Below are 17,617 nucleotides of genomic sequence, written 5' to 3'. Positions count from 1 at the left end.
AATTTGACTCCCTCGGTGGTTTTGGAGGGCGGTTTTGCTGACGTGGCGCCTACGTGGCGATATTGACCGATCCTTCGTTCTACGTGGCGTTGACGTGGCACATACGTGGCAGCAGAATTAAAAAGTATGTGTGAGACCCATTAGACATTCACTCAAAAAGAAATGTGGGCCCACATATCAATCCTCTTCTTTCTTCCTCCTCCCTCTCTCTCTTCTCTCTCTTTCTCTCCCCTTCTTCCCCTTGGTCGGCGGCGGGTGGCGAGAACGAGTGGCGGAGGCCTCCGCGCGTGCTGCTCCTCCCCCCGCACGGACGGCCGGCGACCTCCTCCCCCCGCGTGGACGGCCGACGACTACCTCCCCAGCATATTCCTTTTTGAAATGTTGATCTGAAATAGTACCGCTTGTTATATTAACAGACAGTACAAAGTAGACTAACGCCCAATGGGTCAGCTGAATCGAGGTCCCTTAATTGCAATGCCTAGTGCCCTGGTAGCATCACAGCATCTCAGGGCTAGCTATCAAGTATCAAGTTCATCTTTTGATTATCAAGTATTAAGCTGATCGCGACTATAAAGTTATAATTTTTAACTATAAATTTAGATTTTTATAAGTGGGTGTACTAGGAGGGCTGTCTTCGAAAATATTATTATTATTACAGACCGGCCTCTTAAAAAGGCAGACTATGAAAATTGTAATTTTAATACACGAAACCTTACAATAACGGCCTATACTTATTTTTCCAGGAGGACCTGCTGCCTGAAAAAACCTAGAGCCTAAATAAAGATGCCCGACCGTAGATCTGCCCGTGACTCTATCTATTCCCTCACCCTGTCCACACTATTTATCTTCTCTCTCACATCCTCGCAAGGCAGTAGGTGGTAGTGGCTAAGGAGGTTGGTCCGACGACGCCAGGGGGGTGGATCAGTCGATAACATTTCCCCCACCCTCAAGGATCCACTACTGGCAGCCGCTGTAAAGGCAGATCTGGCTCTGCGGTGCTAGGTGGAGGCGAATCTGGCATGGCACCACTGTGTTGTTGTTGCCGAGGATAAGACTGAGACAGCCATGCATGATGCCATTTCGACAGTGGCGGATCTACAAATTTTTCTAAGCCTGGGCAAGCCTAGCGAGGAGTAAAAGGTGTACTTAAATCCATATAACTACGTCGACCATTTAACATACACGCTATAAATTTGTCAATGTTGAGTTATTTAATATGAAGAAAACCGATATACAAAATTATATTGATGAAATGATCGTCATGAAATATTGATAGATTAGAGATTATTGTCTTGTATTATCTTAAAATTTAAAAAAATAGATGATGAATTCTACACTTTGCTAGTTTACATGGCTGATCCACTTATCTATCCTTTGTTCGAACTAGTAAATTAATTAAGAATGTAATTAGCTTCTACTCAACTTCATGTAGGTGAATGCCCAAACCCTGTGATTAAGTACAGTAATTAGTAATTAAGTACCAGTCTAGTGCACTGAATATGGTAAAGTGATGGTAACAAGTGGAAAAGGGCCCCCTCTAGAATATTCCTTTGAATGGAATTGTTCATTGGGTTCGACTTGTTGTTCGACTCTGCTCGCATGATTCATGCAGCCGAGCCCGAGCAGCTACCCATGCTTGCCGGGCGCCGTTGGCTCTGCGGCTGCGTTTCGGTGGAGGCTGCTGGTGGTTGGCTGTGGCGATGTCTGTGATGACAACATTAGCTCCTACTGATGCCACTACAAGAATCTATTTAATCTATGACGAAAACAATTCGTCATGGATCACTGAAAATTTGTCACAGGAATTTGTCTGTGACGATTATACTTATCGTCATCTATTGAGCGTCACAGATTAAATTTGTCGACGTTTTCTCCGAAATCGTCACGGATCAGCACAATCTATGACGTTTTTTAACCGTCATAAAACGCTTATGGGCTCCTGTAGTCCAACCTAGGCCCAACCTTTGTGACGAAATTAAACACCACAGATGGTTGCCACGTGGCGGCCAACATGGCAGGTGACGTGGTCATTGACACGTGTGTGATGACATGTCACTGATGACGTGGCAGCTGACGTCAACATTTTTTTTATACGGCCATTATTTTTTTGACGACCCATTAATTATTTAACAACGGCCAATTATTTTTTAGAACTGACCCATTTTAAAATAGGCCCATTTCAAAACTGGCCCATTTTGTCAACCAACTATCAAGTCAAAGCCCACTAAACAGGCCCATAAAATTTGAGCCCACCAAATTCAATCCAATTTCTCATACCATCTCAAATTCAAACCTAATAATAGATACCATCTCAGTTTCAATTAATAACAGATACAATCAGAATACAACAGAATTCAAACAATAGTTCATCTCAGATTCAACCTAATAACAGGAAATCTGAAAACAGAAAACCAAAACAAATCTTTCAAACATTCAATGGAATCACTCCCTGCTTCTCATCCTCCACCAATTGCTTTGTCTTCACCAAAAGCTCCACCAAATTTCAGCACCATAGATTAATAGATTTTGAGTGTCAAACTATAGTTAAAGTAATATGAACTGAAATTATAACTATTGTTCGAAACACACATACAATGGAAAAAAAGTGATAATACTAATATGTACTTGTACCTCATACATAAACAGAGCTAGGAAAGCATTGCATCAATGCAAAATAAAATAAATCAGGAAATGCAACCACCAGAACATTTGTAGCTAGATCAATATGGACTTGTTGTCCTATGATAGCAGGAGCATGATAAAAACCAACACAGCTGAGATGGGCTTAATTTTGCAACAACTGAGCTGGTAGACTATAAAGCAAATTTTGTAGAAAAAAAAGGTGACATGTACAAGCCAAAAGCATTGTTTTGCTCAATGAATTTTGTTGCAACATGACCTCAGTTTCCCATGGATTAATATTCTTGAGCTCAGTTACTGTTTTTTGTTCCACTCGAGCCGGACACTATGATGCGCCAAAAGATTCAGCCATGTGGTATGTAAATTACTGATTTTAAAAGGCGACATTTCGTAGAGTGCATTGAAAAGAACAGACAAAAGCCATAATCAGGATGGAAGTACATACCAAATATGTGTATGTGTTAGCAGATTTCATATAGAACAATTTCTACCATATCTTGTCTAAAAGCAAATGAAATATAATGTATCAAAATTTATCACCACTCCTAAGAAGGAAACCAGGAATTCTATAAAATTAAACCGAGAAGCGCATAGATTAATCCTTTCTTGTTGTCCACAACAATGCATTGACTAATAAGAAACAATCAGTATAGCAATCTCCTTGTAATATGACAGAGTGGTAGTATTTTATAACAAAATTATAGATATACAAAAGGCACATTTTTATAAGTAAATCAGGCTAATGGTATTTAATTCTTTTTATTGTAATGGGTGTGTGGAATGTGTTGCAACACATTAGCATGCTTTCTGGTTTTTTCTTTTTCATGTTATTTTTCAGTTTATGATGAAGTTCATGTTCTCATTCTGGTTGCATTTGTGGATCTAAATCTCTGAATGTGAATATTTCCTGGGGAGGAGCTAGGGTTGTTTTGAAGTGGCAGTACTTTTTTCTTTTTTGTTTTGATTCTTTAGAAAAAAATCATAATTACAATCGGGTGTCTTAAAACTTAGCTAACTGCAATAAGTGATTTTCGTAGACGGCCCACACTCGGTGGATCGTTTGAGAAAAGCAATTTTGGAGGATGATTGTACGAGCCACATGTCCTGATTTTCACATATCTCTAGGTGCAGGCGAGTGCTACATTTGTCTACGAAAAACCATTTCGACCGCATTTGGTAGTTGTCTCGACGCTACAAGTCTATTCTGCTGCTACTGAAATTCCTAGTGCCTTCCATTCAACAAGCCACCGTGATCATCTGCGCACAGTACACATAAGCTCTCCTTGATGTGCCCCCTCCTATTATCACTCCAAGATTTTATTATCCGGAAAACATATGGTGTGCTCTCTAGCTAGCTTCTCGTTGAGTCTGATTCCAAGAGCATTGTAGTAAGTCTGTCCATGCACAGTGATTTTCTTCTCCGTATTGATACCGTCTGTCTGTCCAGGGCAAGGGCAAGCAGATATAAGTATCCCTCATTAATAAACACCTCAACAACCTGCCAGCTAGTATTTGATATGGATGAAATAGACAAATAGTCACGTTGCTCTTTCGATAAAAATCAATGCGTGTACTATTTTTTTTTTGTCCTTTTTCCAAATCAAAGGTTATCCCTGGGTCTGCATTTTCGATTTTGATCAAAATTTCGGTACTTTCTGGATTTTTGGCACAAAATTATTTGAATTTTAATAAATTTTGATTGAATTTGAATAAACTTGGACCAAATTCATAAAAAATTAAGAAAATTTCTGAAAATTTTGGGTGAGACAATTACTCGTTGGGGATCCAAAATTTCGAACCTGAATTGCAATAACTCGACGCCATAATACCTTGCATTTTCGCAAGTAGGAGCCCAGTTTTTCGTTTAACAACTTTGAATCAAATATCGCTGAAAGAATCTTGAATTTAAACCCATTTTTTAGATTAACTCAAACCAGATTGAATGAAATTCAACAAAATTTGAACAACTTTTAGTGGATCATTAATTTTAACCAAATTTGTAAAAATCTTGGGAGGTTCTGAGCTAGCGCGATATTGGCATGTTCCAGCTATATATCTCGGTCGGATTTTGACAAATGCACAACACGTTTCAGAAAATCATAAGCAATATACAACCACGAGGCAATCAGAAGAACTAGAGAAAGAGTTTGTGTGACAACATCAAAAGACAATAAAAATCACGAGCATGTACAGATCACAATCTTACATCTCCACGATGACCTTCCCGGTGGCGTGGCCGCTCATGCTCCTCTCCCACGCCTCCGCGGCCTTCTCGAACGGATGCCGCGAGTCGACCACCGTCTTGAGCTTCCCTTCCCTCATCAGCTCGAGGAGAAACCCCAGCTCCTTCTTCCCCAGCGTCAGGATCACCAGCGACAGCCTCTTCCTCCGCGAGAAGAGCGTCATCACCGACGCCAAGAAGTTGCCGAGGTTGGGGGACACGTCGACGACCCTGCCACCGTTGCTGCTCAGCTGCGGCCTGAACACCGACCACTTGCCGCGGTCGGTGAGGTTGACGATGTAGTCGTACTTCTTACCGGAGGGGCTCGCGAGCGCGGCCCCCTCTGGGGTGGCGTAGTCCAGGACCTCGTCGGCGCCGAGGGTGCCGACGAGGTCCAGATTGCGTGCACCGCACGTGGCGGTGACGCGGTGGTTGCCGAGCTTGGCCAGCTGGACGGCGTACGTGCCGACGCCGCTGGAGGCCGCGGTGATCAGCACGTCGGCGCCGGTGCCCGAGCCGTCGAACTTGGTGCCGATGGAGCTCAGCGCCTGGAGAGCCGTCAGGCCGGCGACGGGAAGCCCTGCCGCGTCGGCGGCGGAGATTCCGGCGGGGTGGGACACGGTGTCGCTCTCCGATGCCGCCACGTACTCTGCCAGGCCTCCTGCTTTCTGTCATTGGAGATTTGCAGTAAATTTGGTCAGGTCATATAACGTCCAAACAGCTCAAATTTAGTGAATTTTGAAATGAACAGATTGTCTCGATGGAATTTTGAATTTGAGGCAAGGTGTTTGGAATTCGAAATTACCCAGAGGTTAAAATTTAGTGGATTGTGAAATCAACAGATTGTCTCCCTGGAATTTTGAATTTGAGACAAGGTGTTTGGAATTCGAAATTACCCAGAGGTTAAGTTTGGAGACGACTTTGTCACCAACTTTGAACTCGCGAACTGCAGAGCCAACCTCAATGACCTCCCCAGAAACATCCGTTACTGCTTCCCAAATTTGAGAGAAGAGTGATTACATCAGAGGTTTCATGGTGAAAAACAAAAAAGATGATCTGAAATAATTTGACCAGAAATTGTACGTACCTGGGATAAATGGGAATTTTGGGTGAAACGGGCGCATCAACCCTTTCTGAATCCTCCAATCAGCTTGGTTGAGGCTTGCTGCTTTTATTTTTATGAGAATTTCATCCTTCTTGAGTGAAGGAACAGGGATTTCCACAAACTGAAACAGAAATTTATCACATAGTTTGTAGAACATTTGACTTCAAAATTTACCTTAAAACGATGATCTATTTCAACCTGGGTCTAGAAATGCATCTAGGGGTATAAGTTGGGTGGGTAAGCGGATTTTTTTTTGCCCGTCTATTTCACTTCTACGTCATTTTTTTTTCCAAATTTTATTCTACCACATCAGAAATGAACTAGCAAACGGATTTTTTATAGGTAGTGGGATTGCCCACATGGGAATAAGTAAATAAGTCGATTTGCACTGGTTTTTGAAAATAAGATTGACGGTATACCTGGTTTTATGGTTGGGGAAAGCGATTCAATATAGAGGAAGAGATGACGGATGTAATATAGACTTATTACTATCAAATTTCACCATGCTTAGTTTTATGTGGGCCGAAATAGGATGGGCTGGTGTGGGCCTTAGCCCAGGCTGGGTCCACCCATACGTAGACGGACAGAGTAAAAAAATGACATTAGGCAAACTCTTACGCTAGTGGCAAAAATAAATTGTTCTGTAGTTTACTTCCAAGCAAATTGCCAAATAGCACATGATGACATAAACATGCCAAGTCAACTCCATTGCCGTTAGATTGAAACATGTAATCCCTCCCTAATTCCCTATCCTCAACCTGTTCATTTCTGAGCTTTGCATAACTTGCTTATTTCTGCTTATCATACTGCTACTAACATCAATCCTGGTTTTGCACAAATAGACCCTTGCAATATAAAGCAGTTCAACCAGACTAATGAGCATGTGAATGATAGTTCCTGTCTGAAATCCAGAGATCCAGACAAAATTGGGAATCCCCTGGACATGAACGGTAAATAATTACTCTGAATCAAGTAAAATCAACCAGAGCTGACCTTAAGGGCGGCGGCGCCGCCGCCGTAGCCGCCGTACTGGACGGCACGCATGGTGGCCGGCCTCCCGCCGGCGGCCATGTTGTTGATCACCTAATTGATTGGTGCCCTCTCGTTCGATGGAGATGGAGATGGTGAGCTGGAGTTTGAAGAACAACTCGTTTTGGCAGTTGAGCTGTGTATATAATGTATCTGCACAACTTGGCATTGGTGGCTTGTGCACAATGGACTTGGTCAGGATTAATTTTATCTTACATTTGATGATGGGAGTAAACTACACAATCAGAGCATCTTTCGTCATACAAGGGCCACACTTGTAGGCGTACAGATATGCTTTCATCTCCAACTAAACTAAAAACATTCATCACCCAACCAAAGTATTGAAACCAGAAAATAAATCTTGCCTGATTTTCATTCTTTTTTTCAAGTGACACACCCCGTTATGCTATAAGCAAATCAGCTCGTAAAAGAATTTCCTCTATCAAATTTGACTCGCAAAACGAAGAGACGACAACACGTGTTAACAAGCTAAGTACACTGGAATCATTGTTGTCAATATAGGATCGAAACACAAAAACTAAGCCAACCAAGGGGGGTGGATGGTTGGTGTGCCCAAAAACCCAATCTTTTTGCGGAATAAAAAGTTACCCTCAAATTCGACGGATCGCGGTCCGACCGAAGAAGTAGGGCCAGTCTGACCGCCTGGAACACGTCGGTCTGACTGATATAGACCGATCGGTCGAACCGCCAAGATTGCCTGCCAACTCCTGTCATCGCTGCCGGTCTGACCGCCGTGTGCCCGCTGGTCTGACCACCGCGATGCCGCCGGTCTGACCGCCGGTGAATTGCCGGTTAGACCGTCGAACCCGATGAAACACAAATAAGGACAACTTTATTGCTTCTCTCTTGTGTTTACAAAGTGCATCAATAACACTCCTTACAAAAATCTCGACTAAACTCAAAACCCTAACTAATCTAGCAACTCAATTGCTCTCAAAAGCGATATCGGGAAGCCTCACGCTCCCTCTCTATTTATACATGTAGGCAGCCTAAAACCACGAACCAAACTCATACTAGAAGTCCTAATCCCCATAAGAAACCTTCTCGTACAAGAAACAAACTTTACATAACCAATCATACCAAATTTGGACTTCTTCCAAATTCGACTCCGAAGCCCATACGTACACAATACCTCCATCGTATGCCATATGGAATCTTCACCAACCACGTGCATTGAATTCTAGCCTAAGTATCCCGCATGATATCTGACCGTCACGGACATCACCTTACCACCAAATCGATTCCCGATCCATCACCGCAAATACTCTCCCGAGGCATCAAGTCACCTACACATGAAACAAACAAAGAAACCATATTCCGAGACCAAGCTATCCCCAACTTGACTCATTAGTAACAAACAAAAGTATTACATACGCATAGTATCCATCCAGAAGTCGTTAATATGAAACAATCACGGATATCCAAATAAACAACCCGAAACCGAAACCGACACAGAGTCAGCCGGCCAGACTGCGGGCTGAGCCGGTGTGACCGCTCGATAACCGCCGGTCTGACTGGTAACCCATGCCCGGTCTGACCGAACCCAACAGACAGCAGTCCCTATCAATCACCTGTAAAATCCAATCATCTCCAAAACCACTTCGCAAATAAATTCCAAATATCTCAAAACCAATAATCTCCAATGCCAATTATTTATCACAGAATAATAATCAAAAATACCTTTGATTTTACAGTCAACTTGAGCTATTATGTTTTCACGAATGCAGTCCACATTTCCCTTTTGTCGGTGTGAAGCCAATTTACAGAAATTTTGCAACATTACAAACTTTGTTGACGTGTCAATAAGGTCACCAGTCAGACAACTCATCTCCGCTATCTTCCTCTGAATAAAATCTTGTTGTAGCCCTTTTCTTGCCAATATCTTTGTTTACGTTGGTGGCATGTATTTCGACACATAATTGTTTCGGAAACTTTGTTCTACGGTCAAATTCTCTGGTACAGATGTATCCTGAAGATAAATCATAACATAATTAAATGTGAGTAAGAAAAGTTATATGAAAAGTTATATAAAAGTTACGACAGCACCAAAAAGAAATTTGAGACAAAAAAAAAGGGACTACTGTAACCATGTACCTTCATTATAGAAGTGATAAAGTCCTTCTCTTGTTTGACCTGATCAAGTGATACAGTTAGTGACTGTCTTTAGTAATTGTTCATTATATTTTTTCAAATTAAATGGTACGATACCTTTCGTGACACTATGTACTCTAGTACCAAAGTGCACAATGCATGTCTGACGCTGAAGCTCCCATACTAAATCCCTATTTATTTGTATGGGTGAACGACAAGACGAATGATCAGCAAAAACCTACAAAAAGTCGACAAATGATGTATTTCATTCGTCAGTATGAAAGTAGTTTTATTGCGAGTGTGCATCCAAGAAAAGGCTTATATACATGAGAAAGTTGTAGCAAGAATAAAATAGCGCACCTCGTTCTCTTGAAAATAAGTTCCGTTCAATGGGAACATTCCTCGGTTTGCAGTTCGGCTAGGTATCTGTTCATCAATGAAAGTAAAAAAGAATTTGTTTAAAAAAAATTGAAAGCTATATAAACCCTAGGAATTTCTCGAGAACCAATTGGTGTGATTGAAACGAGTTTTTATGAAGAATCTACTATTATTGGGTTACAAAGAAAATAAGATAACATAATACTCACCAAAATTGTAGCCTTCACAGTATGTTCGTCAAAACTACGAAATACCAGGAGATATGGATTTCGGTCACCAGGGACCCTTGGATCAAACTAGAAAATATATCATCAACATTGAAGGAAGTTTAGTTTAATAGTTTGGTAAGAGAATAAAACATAATTAGTTCACTAGTCAATATAAGATGATGTAATCAATTCCTAACCTTTTTCAAGATGATATGGCCATCAGGAATGATACATCTGTAAAAACAGCAATAGTGAAAAAAAACCAGAATAATTAGAGCCCAGCTGTAAAATATTCTAAAATAATCAACATGAAGTTTAATTTATTTCACAAAAGGAAATTTTCAGCATACGCAGTGTACTCTGTTCGCAGAGAAAATTTCTTAACCATTGGAGTTGATTTGTCTCGTGGATTGATTGGAATCATCTCTTTCCCAGGTGTAGCTCCTGCCTGGTTTGTGTTTGTGGTGGGTTTCGCAGAGCGAAGATCTACCTCCATATCATAATCGTGTTCTATGTTTTCCATATCATAATCGTGTCGACCTATGTCTTCCATATCATCATCGAAATAATACTCATTCTCATCGTCTTCATCACTTTTTTCTCCTCGGTTTTCATGTAGTGGAGTTGGTGGTATCTCGATAACCGGCTCGCAATAATTCCTTTCTGTGTTTTTCCCATATTCGATTTGGTATTGATGTGCTTTGAAAATTAGATCATATATCTTTGCTGGGTCGTCCATGTTTGCATCCTTTGTTGCATCTTGCTGGCTGTACTCTGGGAGAGCAAGCGCGGCCCTGGAACAAAAACATAACACCACATGCAATCAATACAAGAACAAAAATCATTGATGAACAAAAACTCCAAAATTGTAACTACTGATAAGTAATACAGAAAGAACCAAACACTGTGCTACACTGTTTCAGATATAAATTTCAGATAGCACCATGTTTTGGGACACATAACAATAAGCAACCGGTTTAGTTTGCTTTTCACTTATAACACCATGGTTAGGGACTAATATGACGTGGTTACATTAAATTCCTAACCATGGTCTCTAAATTTGATGATTATTGTTAGACGTGTCTTGGAACGTGATATGTTTTGAAATTTACTACCTTTTTCAAAATGAAGTTAATTGCTCCCCTGTTTCAGTCTACTTACTCCCTCCGATTTTATAATTGACGTTTCAGAAAATTTTAACATCAAACTCTTATAACTTTAACTATTAATAACTTTAAAAATATTTATTTTAAACACACTAGAACAACAGTATAGATTCGTCTTACATTGAACCATATAATAAATAAAATTGTATAATTGTTCAAAATGTCAAGAATTTTAAAACTATAGGGGAGTAAGTATGCTTCTAGTAAATCTCACACCACATGAGATCTGACAAATTACATTGTTACCCTCATTAATTGCTTCCTAGTTAATTTTCCCAAAACAAGCATTAAAATTCCCTGTGTGTAGTATTGGTATTATTGCAGTTGAATTGATGAAGGGTAAGAAAAGAATGTCATATTTGAATATGCTTTGGAATGTGAGAATGACAAACATTTTGATAATAATGAATTTCTGAATACTGGAAAAACAACGAACTGAAATTAATTAGTAGCTATTGTTGAAACATTCCTGTGGTAAATTTCTCAAGAAATTCATAGATCCTCTATATTTACATACCTTCCAAACTGACTTTTGTAATATTTGCACTCAGAAGTAAATGGGCACGCACCACAGTTTGGTTTTGATTTCCTACAAATTGCCTAGCATGGCAAATAAACCGCCACCATCAATATTGAGAAAGAAAATAAATAATGAACTTTTTTGTGCATACCTTTCCAAAAGTTATCATCTGACAATGCAGCTCGTACCTGTTTGTGCGCTGGTTTGTTAGACAAATTCGATCAACTGACAAATACCCTAGCATCTTTTGAATTAAAGTAGAGAACTTACTGTTTTGCTGAAGAAATATTACACATCAAGGGATCAAGATACATTTGGATATCGGCCATGACAGGGTAGCTTAAAAAAGGAGAATGAAGTTAGGATAGAGGATTTGGAACATGTAAATATGCCTTCAGAATGAAGTTAGGATAGAGGATTTGGACCATGTAAATATGCCTTCAGAATGAAGTTAGGATAGAGGATTTGGACCATGTAAATATATATGCCTTCACAAAAATAGAAGGCATACTAACTTACTTGTCTACCCGATGAAACTCCTGAGATGATGGCAAAGGACGGAGTGGCACCCATCCTAGCCTTGTAACTATGTGAGCGATATTTGTGTCAACCTGAAATGAGAGGATGCTGTTAAAATTTTCAGTTGTAAATGCATATTCACAGGAAGAATTATCTGATTTCAGAAGAGGTAGCTTGCCGGGAATGCTCTGTGTCTCAGAGATAAGAGGCGAATGCAGTCAACACTTTTGTGTCCAAGCCCAATTACACTATGTAAGTACTGCCTGAATGACCAACAAGAGAGTATGTATAATTGTCACATAACTTCACAAACAAAATAATTTATTTGTCCATTAGGTTTTTTTTTTCACTCAGTTTGTAAAACTCTACCATAAATCGATTGCTCCAGACAAGATATAAATATATAACATTTGTTCCCACATTACAAAGTATATATTATTTATTTATAGGATAGCAAAGTAGAGAGATAGCTATCCATACTTTGCCTTTGCACGAGGGATGAATCTAAGCCATTCAAGGTCAATGTTTCCATGGTCTCTTTTCATGCGAATTAGAAAAGCCTGCACAAAAAAAGTTATTAAATCAGACCGACCACTCTTTCATTTGCTTCAAATAAAAATGAAGTGAAAGAAACATCTGGAAATCATGCAGTTGTGACAGAAATACCAGGATTCTAAATGCCATCTGAGAATGCTGTCCTCGGTCCTTGATGCAGTCCACAACATCAGCAAATGGTGCATTCATCAAAGCCTCCCAATCGACCATGTCAGGAATGTCATCATCTCTTATGTACCCTCTGCTGCGAGCTTCATCATAGAGAGAATGCCAATGGGAGGTATCATTTTTCTTAATAGACTTAATGTCCTTGAAGATTGTTTCAGCTGTGGATATCGTCTTTTTTTTCGAAGAAGAACATTCGGAAGGAGGAGGTGTCGAATCTTTGAACCTGATTTTCAGAACCTTCTGTATGTGATCATCGTCAAAATTTGATATATCGCCGCTTCGTATCGCCGACATGATCGCCTCTAGATCCTTGTCAGGGCACTCTGTTTGCTCAGCTTGTTGGCTAACATCACCTGAATATGAACCGCTGCTGCAGGGTGCTATGCTCTGAAGCTGGCAATGGCATTGTTCTTGTTCATCGTGACCATCAGCTAACAACAAAGGTACATTGTCTGAAGCGTGTGCTGCATTCCTACGGTTCTTCAGAGGGAACCTCGCGGCGATTGTCATGAAAGCGTTGCTGCAAATTCAGCGAGACAATTAGGGTGTGTTCAAAATGAATCGAGCAAAAATAGGTGTAAGCTTTGATTTTTTACCTCGACAAGTTGTCCGAGACATTTTGCGTGAGAAATGTGCCAACTACAGAGGTGACCACTGATCCTCCCCATGGAGAAAAGTTTCTATCCCCTGCAAATTATTGTAAACAAATTTTAAAAACGATGCAAAATTATCTTACCAAAAATGTGTCAAAACAAAACTTATATGAAAAGTAATCAAATCACTAGAGGTCCGATGGTAGAGTCGTAGGTACATGAATTCATCGATTAGGGTTCAAATCTAGATACCCACAAAAAATATTACGAATGCGTAGGTTGGCTTTGAATATAGGATTTTAATAAGATCAAGGATGTGCTACTGGTTCGAGATGGTTACCGATTATGCTCCGCATGTTGTACATGAAGTGGTCGACCTTGCGCTCGAACTCGCGGCGCCGCTCGTCCCACTCCGGGCCGCCGGGCACGTCGTGGAACTCGTCGTCGCCGTACGACGTCTCCTCCCTCCGCACCAGCTCGTTGTACACGGCCCTCGTGGCCGCGTCGAGGCCGACGACGAGGCCGAAGCGAGGCGGGAGCTTGTCGAGCACGAGCCGCACGGAGGTCCACCGTGGCACGAACACCCGCGCCGGCTGCGTGGTCGGCTCGCCGTCGCCGTAGAGCACCAGCGCCCCCGGGAGCACCTCGTCGGCGGCGGAGGCGGCCGCGCGCTTGGGTTTGTACGGCACCAGCGCGAGCTTGTTCACCGTTGTCGCTTTCTTCGGCTTGTTCTTGAGGGCGACGATGGCGGTGGTCACGGTGGCCGGCGGCGGCAGCCGCAAGATTTGCCAATCTGATCTCGCCGGTGGCGTGCAGGGCTGTTCCGGCGGCGACACCGGTGGTTCCGCGTCGATTTCGCCGGCCTGCAGGTCCAACGCGACGAGGAGGAGCCTCATGTTGTCCATCAGATCGGCTCTGCTGCTGGAGGAGGTCTGCCGGTAGATGCGTTCCGGCGGCATGATCTGCTGCTGCTCACCGTCGAAGTCGAGCTTACGCCGCGCCGCCGCGCGCACGGCGGCGGCGGCTTTCCGCTTCTTCTGGTTGGCGGCGGCGGCGGCGGCTTTCTGCTCTCTCATGGCGGCCTTCTGCTCTCTCCGGGCGACGCTCTCGGCGGCCTTCTGCTTCCTCCGCGCGGCCCTCGCCGCAGCGGCCACCGCTCGTTGCGTCTTCCTCCGCGCGGCCTTCTCCGCCGCGGCGATCGCCCGCTGCGCGGCGCGCCGCATGGCGAGCATCGCCCGCCGCGTGGGGTGCTTGGCCAGCGTGAACCTTGGCTTGCCTCTCTGCGAACGGCGTCGCCTCCACGTCGACCTCCTCGTCGTCGTGGTGGCGCCACCGGCGGCACCAGCGTCATCGTTGTGGGTAGAGGAGACAGCCGCCGGAGGACACGACGAGACGCCGCCATTCATCGTGAAGTCCATCTACCACGCAACGCGAGCGTCTCCGAGATAATATTGAAGAGGTTTGGAGCCAATGAAGATAACTAAACCGTTTACCGTACGTATTTCTATTTTTCTTTTTTTCTTTTCTTTTTTATTTTTACTTTTGCTGCTAAAGATATTTATCTATCTAGGAATAAGTCCACTTCCCCTCCCTCAACTCAAGGTCGTGTATGAATAGCATCCCTCAACCGATCACCCAACTCTGAAAACCGTTGCAAAACGACTCCTGGGGCGGTTTCGTCCGACGTGGTATCGTTGACCCCGTTAAACGGCTGAGTCCGCACGTGGGCCCCATATGTCAGTTTGATGTAGAAACGATTTCCATGCGTGCCAAGTCAGTCTGGACGGTGAAAATAATATCGCGGGCGTGGCGCGCTCTCTCTCTCTATATATATATCCTTATTTCGTAGTGTGAGAAGAACCCTAGGCTAAGCAAGGCGACGGCGAAGGCGATTTGGGGGCGATTCGTGATGCGGCGCACCGGAGAGCGTTGTTGGGAGGACGACGCCGGAGTGCAGCTTGGAGGGCGGCGCCGTGGGGCAGCTCGGAGGTTCGTTGTCCTTTCATTGTGTCTATTCTTCACGCCTTGATTTATGTGGGGATGCTGTTGTTTTGATAATCGTGCCGTGACGACATGTGGCATCGTCTATTGCAGGCGCACAAACGAGATCCAGCGGCGGTGTCGGCTTGCATAAACGAGTCTCAATTAAAATGGATTAACTTTCAACCACGAAATATAGAAAGCCCTTTCCAATCTCCTATAAAATTCTTAATTTCTCCACCTATATACCGCCCAGTACAATCTATGTACTGATGGTATATATATACTGGTGTATACTTGTGTAAAAGTTCTCATTAATAAGAGAAACCAAAGATTATTACCGTGTGAGACATGCCAGACATTATATTTTTATGAAAGTAGTAGAGGATCAAACCAGTGTTCATTGTGAAATTCCTAATGAGCGATCAATCGCTGCCAGCGATCGTTATTTTTCTTTTTTTCTCTTTTACTAAGTTTATACACCTAAAGTTTACACATGTAAAGTTTATCCACCTAAAATTTGTAATGCGAATGTTGTAAGTCAAAAGTTTATATACCCGATTTAAATTCAAATATTTTATATTTTTCCTCTTTTAGTAAGTTTATACACCTAAAATTTACACATCTAAAGTATATCCATCTAAAGTTTGTTGAGCGAATGTTTATAAGTCAAAAGTTTATATACCCGATTCAAATTTAAATTTGGATTCAAATATTTTATATATAAAATATTTCTATACATAAGGTTTATACATGCAAAGTTTACGGTATAAAGTTTATGCACATGAATGAAAGTATTATTTTTTTTCTATTTTTTTACTTATTTTTGTGTTTTTTTTAATTTTATTATGAAAGGAAAGAAGAGGAGTATAGGGGGAGGGAGCGGGTTGCAGCGATCACCTACTCGTTAGCCTCACCCTGTTTATTGTATAAAAACTATGTTTTAATTTCTAGAATATCTAATAATACGAGCTAGGAACATACCAACCACGGTGCAGAGCCACCGCCGGGCTACCTTAGGTGGTCATCCATCGGCAAAAACTCTATAAAATTTAATATCGTTGAACGGATTGATAATATAATTTTTGTAGCAAATACTTTATATGTTTATTAAATTTATCCGGGCTCTAAAGAGCTTCCAACAAAGGCTTTATATTCACGCATGACGTATTGCATACGTGGTTGCCAGTCACAACTACTCGATCCCACAAATGGAAGCACGCCAATTAGTCCCTTTGATTGATTGCAGCGTATTTGGAAAGTTGTGTGAACTAGTGAACGCCGCCGACAAACAAAGCATGCTTATGCTGCCTGGTCAGATGCCACTCAACCCTGTCATATAGTTTAGCGTCTCCTTCATACTAGTTAGTATATTTTGAGAGACTAAATTATAACTATCATTGTAGTTATTATTGGCACGGCATGGCATTGTATATTTAATTTGCGCTGAACAAAAATGTAGGGCGTACATTTTTTCTATTAAACTGAAATAAATTTATATAGACATATAAATGATACGGGTCGGAGCATATCGGAGACAAGACACAACAACCCCTTGCATATCTCAACAACAATTGAGGCATATGCAAAAAGATAGTCCTATATTTAAATAATTTTAAATGTGGAAGTACTTTCGCAATAGTTGTTAAAAGATATACTGCAATACTCAATTCATCAATGACTACAAACCGGAAACGGTTCTAGTGGATTGAAATTATCCATTCGAATTAAGGCCAAATGATAAACACCAATAGAATTCGATCCATATTGCAAGTTAAAATTTGTGGCCATGTCTAGCTAGCTAGCCACCATTAATTGTTGTTGCACTTGTACACCGTTTCGCAGCCTCTGCCGGTGTACGAACCCCCGCGCGCCGGGCACGGCTGGACGCACGCCGGCTGGTCGGGCCAGAGCGCCCCCGACCCGACGTTGCCGGCGAGGATGCGCCGGTGGAGCTCCATGTCCACCCCGAGCTCCGGCGCGACGGCGTCCTCCAGCCTCCCCGACGACGATGTCGGCGCCACCATCGCCAGCCGCCGCACCGCCACGTCGATGGCGTGGCGGGCCGCGCCCTTGCCGCCCGAGAGCACAGCCCTCATGTCGCCGGTGGACGGGACGGCGAGCGAGAGCGCGACGACGGCGAGGAGGAGGAGGAGGGGAGAGGTTGGCACCTTTGTGTGCATGGTGATCTATGTTTTGTTGATGCTTTGTGTTTGGCAGTGTTGGGGGATCACACTAGCAAACTTATAAAGGGGAGGTTCGGTATTGGCCGGCAATTTGGATGGACCCACTTTGATACTACCTCCATATTTTAATGTATGACACCGTTGATTTTTTTGTTCAACGTTTGACCGTTCGTCTTATCCAAAAAATTTATGTAATTATCATTTATTTTATTGTGACTTGATTCATCATCAAATGT

The 17,617-nt window shown here is 42.4% G+C and overlaps 3 protein-coding genes across 3 annotated transcripts; all 3 read right to left on the bottom strand.

Annotated features, from left to right (window-relative positions):
- Positions 1-4,706: 4,706 nt before the first annotated feature.
- On the bottom strand, positions 4,707-7,086 carry LOC127769869 (quinone-oxidoreductase QR1, chloroplastic-like). Its single transcript, XM_052295530.1, has 4 exons — positions 6,960-7,086; positions 5,949-6,087; positions 5,758-5,849; positions 4,707-5,529 (listed from the first exon to the last, which is right to left on the bottom strand). Exons 1-4 carry the CDS (start codon positions 7,035-7,037, stop codon positions 4,843-4,845), a joined length of 996 nt encoding a protein of 331 aa, XP_052151490.1. The 5' UTR covers positions 7,038-7,086; the 3' UTR covers positions 4,707-4,842.
- Positions 7,087-8,670: 1,584 nt separating this feature from the next.
- LOC127769872 (protein ROS1C-like) lies at positions 8,671-14,714 on the bottom strand. The gene is made up of 16 exons (XM_052295532.1): positions 13,556-14,714; positions 13,219-13,309; positions 12,566-13,142; positions 12,380-12,459; positions 12,078-12,162; positions 11,900-11,991; positions 11,651-11,719; positions 11,532-11,568; positions 11,378-11,460; positions 10,045-10,488; positions 9,892-9,928; positions 9,695-9,781; positions 9,468-9,533; positions 9,225-9,345; positions 9,111-9,149; positions 8,671-8,985 (listed from the first exon to the last, which is right to left on the bottom strand). Exons 1-16 carry the CDS (start codon positions 14,631-14,633, stop codon positions 8,825-8,827), a joined length of 3,147 nt encoding a protein of 1,048 aa, XP_052151492.1. The 5' UTR covers positions 14,634-14,714; the 3' UTR covers positions 8,671-8,824.
- A 1,917-nt stretch (positions 14,715-16,631) lies between these two features.
- LOC127769871 (uncharacterized) lies at positions 16,632-17,398 on the bottom strand. Its single transcript, XM_052295531.1, has one exon. It carries the CDS (start codon positions 17,376-17,378, stop codon positions 17,007-17,009), a length of 372 nt encoding a protein of 123 aa, XP_052151491.1. The 5' UTR covers positions 17,379-17,398; the 3' UTR covers positions 16,632-17,006.
- Positions 17,399-17,617: the final 219 nt, after the last annotated feature.

This window comes from Oryza glaberrima, chromosome 4, assembly GCF_000147395.1.
Source record: "Oryza glaberrima chromosome 4, OglaRS2, whole genome shotgun sequence".
NCBI lineage: Eukaryota > Viridiplantae > Streptophyta > Magnoliopsida > Poales > Poaceae > Oryza > Oryza glaberrima.
The sequence above is the reverse complement of the archived record's forward strand: the minus strand, read 5'-3'. Positions and strand labels throughout refer to the sequence as shown.

What these genes read in the sequence shown, in the direction of transcription:
- LOC127769872 (XM_052295532.1), bottom strand. Translation starts at nt 14,633, where the DNA reads ATGGACTTCACGATGAATGGCGGCGTCTCGTCGTGTCCTCCGGCGGCT. An exon ending in AGATGGCATTTAGAATCCTG is followed by an intron (nt 12,460 to 12,565) that starts GTATTTCTGTCA and finishes TTTTTTGTGCAG; the next exon opens with GCTTTTCTAATTCGCATGAA. An exon ending in CTGTGAAGGCTACAATTTTG is followed by an intron (nt 9,534 to 9,694) that starts GTGAGTATTATG and finishes ATTGATGAACAG; the next exon opens with ATACCTAGCCGAACTGCAAA.
- LOC127769869 (XM_052295530.1), bottom strand. Translation starts at nt 7,037, where the DNA reads ATGGCCGCCGGCGGGAGGCCGGCCACCATGCGTGCCGTCCAGTACGGC. An exon ending in GCGGCGCCGCCGCCCTTAAG is followed by an intron (nt 6,088 to 6,959) that starts GTCAGCTCTGGT and finishes TTTCTGTTTCAG; the next exon opens with TTTGTGGAAATCCCTGTTCC. An exon ending in TCTCCAAACTTAACCTCTGG is followed by an intron (nt 5,530 to 5,757) that starts GTAATTTCGAAT and finishes CTCCAATGACAG; the next exon opens with AAAGCAGGAGGCCTGGCAGA.
- LOC127769871 (XM_052295531.1), bottom strand. Translation starts at nt 17,378, where the DNA reads ATGCACACAAAGGTGCCAACCTCTCCCCTCCTCCTCCTCCTCGCCGTC.